The 10650-nt window shown below is 41.5% G+C and overlaps 1 protein-coding gene across 1 annotated transcript in view; it reads right to left on the bottom strand.

The window, feature by feature from the left end:
- Stx6 (syntaxin 6) overlaps positions 1 to 10650 on the bottom strand; it is a 47034-nt gene that overhangs the window by 7096 nt on the left and 29288 nt on the right. Inside the window, exons 5-7 of the mRNA XM_003474930.5 lie at positions 9943 to 10068; positions 8038 to 8144; positions 4663 to 4757 (exon numbers count right to left, since the gene is read on the bottom strand). Coding sequence (XP_003474978.1) covers positions 4663 to 4757; positions 8038 to 8144; positions 9943 to 10068 — 328 coding nt within the window. The remainder of the gene's footprint in view (positions 1 to 4662; positions 4758 to 8037; positions 8145 to 9942; positions 10069 to 10650) is intronic.

Raw genomic sequence — 10650 nt, 5'->3', positions numbered from 1 at the left:
TTTAAAATAGAGTTTCATGAAGTTGCCCAGACTAACCTTGAACTTGCAATTCTCCTGCCTTAGTCTGCCAAGCAGCTAGGGTTGTAGGCATGTAACACCACACCCAGCTCACAAGTACCTTCTTAAAAATGATCACTCTCTACTTCAGACATGCCAAAAACTCACTCAGTAACTGTGCTTTGGATAAATTTTACAAGTCTATCCATTTATTTTTTTCTGAAGTTGGACTATTCCTAAGGATATAAAGAGGCAGAGCTGGCCTATCACAGATAAGACTTTTAACTTGCTTAACTCTCACTATAGGGGTCAAAAAAACTTGCATATCTAGCATTCTTTCATCTCTTTAAAGGTGCTGGACTTTCAGTTTCCAGTCTGGTAAGGACAGAGCTTAGAGGTTATCACTCTGTCCTAACCACTAAAACTCTAAACAAACTGAAAAATCAATTCTTCTTAGATCCTTTAGAAAAGTGAGGTCCAGGGTAGACTGCTGTCACTAATAATGGAGAAACCCACAGGTAAATGCAGAGAATCACAGCTTAACAGAGCATAAACCCACGAGCAGCAATTTCTACCAAAACTGGGCTGGAGAAGAAAACTTGAAGTGTAACTGACGAATGCTGGAGGCTCAGTGAAGACTTGGCCATCATACAAAAGCTCCCAGGAGAGTGAGTTACAGGGGATCCCCACATTTTTTTTTTTTTTTTTTTGGTCTTTTTCCTTTTTATCGGTACTAGGGATTGAACTCATGACTGCCTGCTTGCAAGGCAGGTGCTTATGTCGCTGAGCTAAATTCCCAGCCCGATCCCCCACATTTTTATGAGTTTTATCTCCAAAGGCCTGACAAGAGTCTCACAATGAATGTGAGAGAAAAAAAAAATACACTCTTGGTTCTGAACTCAGGGATAAAAAACATTTTAAGCTAGAGATGTTGTCCTTAACAATGCAGGACCCCTCGGGAAACCATTTTACCAGAACCTAGACTGCTGAGTTTATCAGAGCATAACCAATGTGGGAGATGGGGGTGGGGGGCTGGGGAGAACCACCTCCACTATACCCTGACCATCCTGTCCCACCCTGATGACCTCGGTGATTTTAGACAGAACACAAAAGGTGCTGCCCATGCAAGGAGTAACTGACAATGGGGCCTTATTAAAACTGAAAACTTCTGCTCTGCAAAGGACACTGTTAAGAGAAGATGACAAGCTATAGACTGGGAGAAACTATGTTTGAAAGACACATCTGATAAAGGACTATTATTAAAAATGTACGAAGACTTTTAAATTTCAACAAAATAAAAACTACCTGGTTGAAAATAAATAAATAAGCAAATAAATAAAAACCTGGCTAAAAAAATTAGCAAAATCCATGCATGGTGGTACATGCCTGTAATCCCAGCAATCCCAGCTGAGGCAGAAAGATTGATGGGAGTTTCAAGGCCAGCCTGGGCTACCTAACAAGACATTGTTCCAAAAAACCAAAAAAACAAAACAAAAAAAAAAAAAACCTCACAAAATTTAATTAGAAGATAAAATAAAACTTGGGAAGGATTTTTGGAACTTTGTATTTAATATTCTCTCAGACCACAGTTATCCTGCTTATCTTCTCGGCTTCCTACCTGCTTCTCTTCTGGCTGGCCCATCTAAGGAAGCGAACCCACGCTTTGCCTAGCGTATCTACACTGTATATGATACTTGGCTTCATCATTTAGTAGTCTTTTGGTTATCAGATCAATGATATTACAGTGTTCAAGAAGGTCTAATGTTGCATTACAACTAATTATGGTTTCAGTTTTCCACTGGAGATCTTGAAACCTACTGGTGAGAGGGAATGACTGTAATCATTGGTACATTCAGACAATGGTATACTACTCAGTGCTAAAAGATAAATGAGCTGTCAAAGCCATGGAGGAAACTTAAACGCATATTACTAAATGAGAGAAACCACTCTGAGAAAGATCTATGCCGTATGATTCCAACTGGAAAAGGCAAAACTATGGAGACAGTAAAAGGACCTGTGTGGTTACTGGGCAAGGAAGGAGACAGGTCAAAAAGGATAAAAATTAAAACCACAAAAAAAAAAAAAAAAAAAAAAGGTTCAAAAAAAGAAAAGAGGCTTGGGATTTAGCTCAGCGGCGTAAGCACCTGCCTTGTAAGCAGGCAGTCATGAGTTCAATCCCTGGTACCGATAAAAAAAAAAAAAAAAAAAGTTCAAAAAAATTAAAGCCACAGCAAGATACTACCTCATCTCAAAAGACAGTAACAAATGCTGCACATGTGTATTAGTACAGTCACTGTACAAAACAGTATGGAGGTTCCTCCAAAAGCTAAAAATAGAGCTACCACACACCCTAAAAACCCCACTTTGGATATACACATACTTAAAGGAAATGAAGTCAGCATGTTGAAAAGACACCTGTACTCCCATGTGTACTGAGCACTGTTCACAATAGGATATGACTCCAGGATATGGAATCAACTAAATGTCCACCTAGTGAGTTCAAGGCCAGCCTGAACTATACAGCAAGATCCTGTCTCAAAAAACAAAAATAAAATAAGATAAATAAAATAAAGTGAAACAAAACAACTTAAAATTAATGCCCTTTTGGGGTGTTCACAGAGGTGATTCCCCCGTGCAGCAGGCAGCCAAAAGGAGGACAAGGAAGGCTTCTGCCTCCGAGAGCTGTAGATGCGTGGTCATCCTGCTCTGAAGCAGACTCCGTGCTTCCTGTACATACACGGCTAGACTGAGAACAGTGAATTCAATCCAAAGTTAAGAGTAGAGAAAAAAGACAATTACAAATTGTCTGCTTGACAAACTGAAGCAGATACCAGCTGCAGGAGGAGGCCTGTAAACTAATTTTTTTGGTAGCAAGCAAATATTAAAATGAAAACACAAGTAACCTATCCAAAATGAAGGGCCTTTCAAACTAACTGTTGGCATTTTCTTGTACAAACATAACTAAAGTTCTTACTTTGCTTCCCAAACTTTTCTTTTGAAAAACACAGTATAAAGCATAAGCCAGCCCCAGGGCTACTTATGCACATGGAGGCGCTTATCACAATGCAAGTACTTTATTCTAAATTATTCATACCCAGAAATCGGGGAAACAAAGACACAGTGGATCTTTGTTCATTTGCTCTTCCCAGCAAAACTGGTGCTGAAGTAGCTACTTGACTTTGCAACTAACACATAAGTAGTAAGAGGCCTGCTGTTTCAGCCACTTACATAATACCTCATTACAACGTTTCTTCAAAAGTAGAATGAAGGTGAAGAGAACAGAGAGAACCAGAGGGAAGATTACGGGAACCTTTCTGTGAGCCTCAGTGTGAAGGCTGACGCCGGCGCCTGCTTCCCACACACACACACACACACACAGCTTCAGGCAAGGAAGTACCTGCGAGGAGCAGGATGATCTGTTGCCTTGTGATATCTTTAAATATTTACTGGATGCTACTACACAACAACACTGTTAAACACTTTCACATCATTATACATTCCTCACAATGACTTTGAGAGGTAGGAATCAATCTATTTTTGTCTTTTGCAGGTTTTTGAAAAACATTTACTAAGCAGAAAATATTTCACAGGTTACTTGTGTTTCCATTTTAACCTTTGCTTGCTACCAAAATATTTATACAGCAGAAACTGTCATCCACATTTACATTATTATTATTATTAATTTATACTTCCCTATAATCCTGAGAGGTACAAATCTTTTTTTCTTTTCCAGTGTTGGGGATGGGATTAAACCTTGGGCCTTGTATGCACATGTGCTAGGCAAGTGCTCTACCACTGAGCCACATCTTCAGCCTCCAAACTTTTTTTATAGATAAGAAACTGAGTCCAAGAGGACTGTTTTTGTAACTTGGCCAGTTACATAGTTGAAAAGTAAACACATAGGTATTTAAATCTTACATGTCAGGTGCATGTGACAGGAGGAAACCAACAAAGGAATGAGATGCTAATAGGGAAGCCAAAAACATTCAAATACCTCCAAGAGGTCTCAGTTCTTCCTTCTACTGAGCCACCTCCAGTAGGTAAGAAATAATGGATTTTTCTCTGATGTAAATGTAACATTTCTCATGCAATCAGGGAAGAGGCTTGTAGTAATCAAAAAATGTAAAAATTTATTGGGGAAAAAATAAAAATATTGGAACACATCTAATTTGAAAACTGCTAACTTTGTCATTTCCACCCATCCTGGTACAAACTTACTAGGACATTTCACTGTGGCTTTAAATATTACAATTTAAATTAAATCTAAAAGGTCAACTTATTCTGATATAGTTGAGGTTTTCTATCAATGAAAGAAAGGACAGTTGAGGAGAAACACTAGCTGGCTTCTTAATTACTGCTGTAACTAAATTCCTTATTTTGGCAAGGAACTAGAAAAAGGAGGTGGGGCTGTAAACGCAGAAAGAAAGCTGCTTGCCTGGGAGGAAAAATCATGGAACAGAACAGCGAGGGAAGCAGGGCCTCTTCCCCAAGTTAGAGCCTTACGCAGAAGCTAAGCACTTTGTACACTAATCCGGCATTCTCTGACCCTGAAGCGTCTAAAACAAATGTCCCACCAGAAAGGGATCTGCATGGTCACAACTGTGAGGGAACCCTCACAGAGTTCCCATAATTAAGTGGGATTTCTCCAGGTTTAAGCATACATACCACTGGTCATGTGAGACACTTTTGCAAGTTTCTTCATCACGTTGTCTAGCCGAGACTGAGTGTTCTCCAGCTCATGAGAGAAATCATCCAACATGCTACAGATGGAAACAAACACAAGGCAGGCAGTAAGCACAAAACCTTGGAAAGGCATTGCCACGGAATTTAGTCAGTGTCTAGGCCTCCATTTTAGCAAACCTAAAACAGCAACTCTGGGATTCAGGACCCCAATTTATTATTCAAAATCCTTGGGACAAGACATGTTTTTGAATTTGGAGTTTGAGGGATTTTTAACATGACAAGCTACATATACTGTATATTTGTCTACATTCCCAGCAGGACATGGGGCAGTCCCTTAATGAAACATATTTTTGCCGAGAAAACTCTGACAAATGAGAGTTAATCAGCTCAGGTAAGGTCTTCCTGTAACAAGAGCTTGCTACAAGTTTAAAAAAAATGTATCTTGAATTTTTAGAGCTTCCCAGATTTTTTTTCTTTTCTTGTTTTTTTTTGTCTTTTTCCTTTTTATCGGTACCAGGGATCAAACTCACAACTGCCTGCTTGCAAGGCAGGTGCTTATGCCGCTGAGCTAAATCCCCAGCCCCCTTTTCTTGCTTTTTTAAAGTACTAAGAATTGAATCTACGATCTTCATACCAAGCCATGTTCCTATCCCCTTTTTTTTACCCCCCACCCCCCACCCCGCTCCCCTTTTTTCTTTTGAGACAAGGCCTCACTAAATTGTCCAGACTGGCTTTGTATTTGCAGTCCTCTGGCCTCAGCCTCCCACAGAGCTGGATTACAGGTGTGTGCCACCATGCACCGTGGAGAGTTCCTCAATGTCAGAAGTACAGAAAAGGCAATGAGGACATGCCTATACAATACTGGAAACTCAGTGGCAGAGCAGTGCAGTAGAAAGCAAGTTCTGGGGGCCTGGCATTTTTAGCTCAGTGGCCTAAGCGCCTGCCTGGCAAGTGTAAGGGCATGAGTTCGATCCCTAGTAAGGAAAAAACAAAGAAAGCAAATTCTGAGAAGTCAGCCAGCCATGTTTTGCCCCCAGCAATCTTGCTACAATAGACAAGACACCTCACTACTCGCTGTTTCCTCACCTGTAAAATGCGGTGACTCTACCAGCCCAATTTCCATCACAGGGTTTTTCTGAAGACCATGAAATATGTCAAAGCGCATCATGTCAACATGAGTTAAGGAACAGAATTTAATCTGCTCCATTCTCCTTCTAAGCGTTCTGTGCTTTGTCATGATGAGGACCCTCGGGACTGAGACCCCTGGTAGAGTACGTGCACCTCCATGTCTGCTCACGGAGGAGCCAGTGTTTCCTCCAGAACTCTCCCCAGGAGACTTCTTCTATTAGATGTCCAATATGTGGTGGGGAAAAAACCCAAAACACTGTACTTTCATTTCAGCAGTGCTCATTTCATAAATTACTACACATTCCAGATTTTTCAACTTTTGATTAATATGTGATTATTTTGAGGCTAGAATTAACACACCAATTAGAACCAGGGCTCTTACTACAAAGGCCTTATTAACTCTGACAGTGTCATTGGCAGTTAGAAACTATTGGTCTTGGTGTGTGGCCACAAAGAACACATGAGAGTCCTGTAGGATTTGAGGTGACCAGCTTCTCATTAAGTAAATTATTAAATAAACTCATACTAACAACTAAATAAGTAAGTCTTTGTTCTTTACCTGAGTCTGCAAATTAAAACATTTTCAGTGCATCTTAGATCCTGGCACTGTTCTGGCCCTGCAGCTGGCAGGCCTCTGCAGGCAGGGCCAAACACTGACAAACAAGAGCTACCTTTGTCTGCCAAGTATGGCTTTTCTTACTGCAGACAAAACAGGCACGTCATTCAACCTTCAGCCAAGGATATCCATTACCCAAGCTCCCTACCCCACTCTAACTCAACCCGACACAAATACAATGCAAGGTGCACATGCCATTGTGTATCATACAGTAGCCATTTTAAAAAATAAAAACAGGTGAAATTTTAATAATCTATCATTTCAGATATATATATATATATATAAAGAGTACCAATAAGTTACCTTCCATGTCTCACACAGTCCAGTGTGTGCTGTACTCTCACAGCACAACTCCGAGCTCCGACTGGCCACGGTCCACCTGCTCACCAGCTGCACGAATTGCATGCTGGACAGCATAGGACTGGGTCTCACACCCATGTCTTTCCCTTTTAATTTACGTTTTATTGGAGTTATATATACACCCCGTTTAAAGAGACAAATGGCTGTATAGACTTTCCATGAAAACTCGGTTTTAGGAAAATTCAATTGTTTTGTTTCAATTTTACTGACTCAGCACTATCCTACCGTGAGATTTAGCTCTTTCTCCATTTGATTCCCACTTCCTCATAGCTATGTGATGGTTCGATTAGATCAATACTCAGCATTTACAATAAACTACTGAATAAATGCTATTCACAGCTGAGTGGGGTTGGAATATGAATTACACTATTTCCTGAGGGAACTCATTGCTGGCTGGGGATTCAGCTTGCTCTGGCCTGTTGAGTTCATAAACCAGCCATCTACCTGCTTTCTAAAGCTAAAATGTTAAGACTCTTGTTTCTTATTCCATGTTGTGTGACCTCACAGGTTTTGTGGCTTAAAAAAAAATCCCTTTGGCATCATTTTAGTGGCTGTTAGAGGGAATCGAGATAAAGGGTGCATTTAACAGAGAGGCTTTCTCTATTAGTAGGCTGCCACACCAGCAGAGCAGCTCAAGCCATTAGTTCCCTGTCACTTCTACCAGAACATCGGGATCCGAAACCATCTGAGATAGAAAGGAAACCTTTGTGTCCAGAGCCCCGCTGCTTCAGCATCCTCCACCTGCTCTCCCTGTCTGGCCCCACTCTTAACTTACAAAGTTTTATTTCCTTATTTTTTTTAGAGAAAAGTTCTTTTTGTTAACTGGAGTTAACGCTGTAAGTTATTTCATAAAGTAGCCAGTTAAGATGACAGAAAGTCCTGTTCGCTGCATCAGGCAGCGAATGAGGACTGGCTCCTAATACTAACTTTGTGAGTCTCCCTTCCCCTAGGCCATTCTCTGTAGAACACACAGGGGCTTTAGTCACACCTGTTTCATATTCTCATTCATAACTATGTTTCAACTACCGGTACAGAGAAATTTCTGTCTGTTTTTTGAGGTATTTAAAAACCATAACCTCACCTAAGCCCTATCATAATTTTATCTAATAGATTTGCTTCTTCTGGAGGCTAGTCTGTGCAGCTGAATAAAAATGCAGATGAAATAGCTTTTGGTTTTACCAGCCATATAACCAGGCCTTTTAGGGTTGGCTTTTCCTTCAATTTCACTGCAGCAAAAGGGGCTCAATACTCACACTGCCTGCTCCTCCAGCTCCCCTCCTATGCGCTGGGACATGTTCTTCAGCACCCCAATGCTGCCAGAGACCAGCTCCAACTGCTCATCCTGCTGTTCCACAATCAACTGGTGCCAGAGAAATGGGAAATAAGCAATTAAAATCCATCTTACCTGGTTCCAAGCCCAGCACTCTAGCAGCTGCTAGTTTCTTTGCCAGCTTGGGACAATTCACATTCAGAAGCAAAGCCCAGAAATCAAAGGACCAGACCATTGCCTCTGAGTACACGCTGCTCAAAAGGCTGGATTGTCAAACTACTGAGATCTCCTACTGATCCAACTGGGGAATAGTCAGCAGGGCTTGAAACCACCAAGAGAGATTTACTTTGGTTGGCTGAAGGCAAATAAGGGAACAGACAATGGCCAAAATCACATGTGCAGATGACCACCGAATTATGGGACTCTCTGGGAGGAGACCCACTGCTAAGATCAAGATCTCAATCCATAGTGCACTGCCACAGCGTAAATGTAAGCTTGGCAGGTCTCTGGATGTGGAAAAACTGCACAATGAGTCTTTTTCTTCCTCCGCAAGGACAATCAAGAGAAGTGGCAATAAGTTATTTCAAGGACAACTACTGACTGGCAAATGACTATTTACTTTGGTGTTCCATCCCACTGTCTATAAAAAAGCTGGTTAATAAGCCAATATGCTAATGGATAGAACACACAACTTTCACAAGTACTTATTTATAAAACAGTACATAAGAACATTTCCAGTGGGTAGATGACCTTAAATCTCCACATACATTATCACTGGTTCTGTTATTACTATGGCTACATATCAAAAGCAACAACACAGACATAATCAACTTCACTTTCCTTCTACTCTCAATCTCCACCAAAACAACTGTTTTTATGTGCAGGAAAAAGCTAACCATATGCAGTGAAAAAAAAAAAAGGACTCTACCTTTCTCAAAGTCTGTTGAACAAAAACCCCAATATACAAATAAGAAGCTAGGACAGAGATTTTCTTTTCTTTTCTTTTCAAAAATCCAAGGCCAGCTGGGAGTGGTGGCACATGCCTGTGAACCCAGCACCTGGGAGGCTTAGGCAAGAGAATTCAAGGCCAGCTTGGACTACATAGTGAATAGCGAGTTCAAGGCCAGTGTGAACTACAAATCGAGATCCTGTTGCAAAAAAAAAAAAAGTATCCTAGGCCTTGTCTGTCAATTTGGATGTTGGCTCTGCTGTTTTCCTGAGACCTAATCAAGCATGGTTCTCTTCAGCATGCTGCTCTAAAAGTTTTTTTATTTGGTTGGGTTTTTATGTTTTTGGTGGAGTGCTGGCCATCAAACTCAGGGTCTCACACATGCTTGGCAAGTGATCTACCACTAAGCCACATCCTTACGCCTGTTTCTAAAATTTTGAGACAACTGGGTGTGGTGGTGTACACTTGTAATTCCAGTACTCAGGAGGCAGAGGCAGGAGGATCACTGCAGGTTTGAGGCCAACCTAGGCTACATAGTGAGTTCAAGGCCAGCGTGGGCTACAGTAAGACCTTGTGTCAAAAAATCAAATCAAATAAAATAATTAATTAAAAAATAAAATAAAATTTTGGGACAAGGTCATACTAAGTTGCCCAAACTGAACTTGAATTCAATATTCTTCTATCTCAGCTTCCCAACTAGCTAGGATTACAGGTGTGTACCATCATGCTCAGTTGTACTCTCAAGGTTTTAAAACTATACACACATACACACATTACTTATTTGACACAGTCAACCACAAGCCAAGCTCTGGTCTAACCCGTTTGCCATTAGACACAAACCCTCTGGCTGGCAGAAGAAGCAGGGGAGGGGCCCCGCCCCCGCCTCCGCCTCCGCCTCCGCCTCCACCTCCCATCCTTGGCTGGCTGGACTCTGGGTACCTGCTGCTGTGCCTGCTGCTCCTCGATGAAATGGGAATTGGCTAACTGCAGCTCTCGATCAAGGCGACTGTACTGATCCGTCGATCCAGTGTTCCAGTTCTGGCTGCCACTGTCACCAAGCAGTGCCTGTGTGAGTGAAGATGACAAAAGTCAGAGAAACAAGCAGGTACTGTGTCTGAATAAGTGACATATTGTGGTGACAGGAAGGGGCAGGCTTTCACTCGTGGTACAACATAAGGAATTCCAGGATGGGCCCTCTCGTCTTCACCCTCCTCCCATGAGCCTCACACATTGGCTTTATCCCCTGAAAATCTCTACATTAAATCAAAACACACTCAACTTTAAAAGGTATCACAGTGCAACAGTACTTAGTTTCAACAGCCCTTCCTAGGAACCAGGACTCAAAGGTCTAGTTAAATTGGCTCCACAGATCTGAAATCTACTGTTGAAGGAAGATCCAGGGAAGTTTTGGTTTCTTCGGGGGGAACTGGGATGACCTTCCCAGAATAACAAGGTATGCCTCACACATAGAAGGCACAGAACCACTTATGTTTGTTAGATTTAATTTCTATATAAAACTCAACGTCCTTCAGCAGAAATGTAAGTTACTGGCTTCCCAGACAATACCGGGGGTTGCTTCACAGGCAGGTATGATCACAAAGAGCACCTGGTCCTGACTAGGCATGTACTGGCCTGATTTCGGTCTCT

This window comes from Cavia porcellus, unplaced genomic scaffold (genome assembly GCF_034190915.1).
Source record: "Cavia porcellus strain 051 isolate PalLab524CR breed Dunkin Hartley unplaced genomic scaffold, mCavPor4.1 scaffold_29, whole genome shotgun sequence".
NCBI classification, from domain to species: Eukaryota; Metazoa; Chordata; class Mammalia; order Rodentia; family Caviidae; genus Cavia; species Cavia porcellus.
This window is presented reverse-complemented; position numbering and strand designations above follow the sequence as displayed.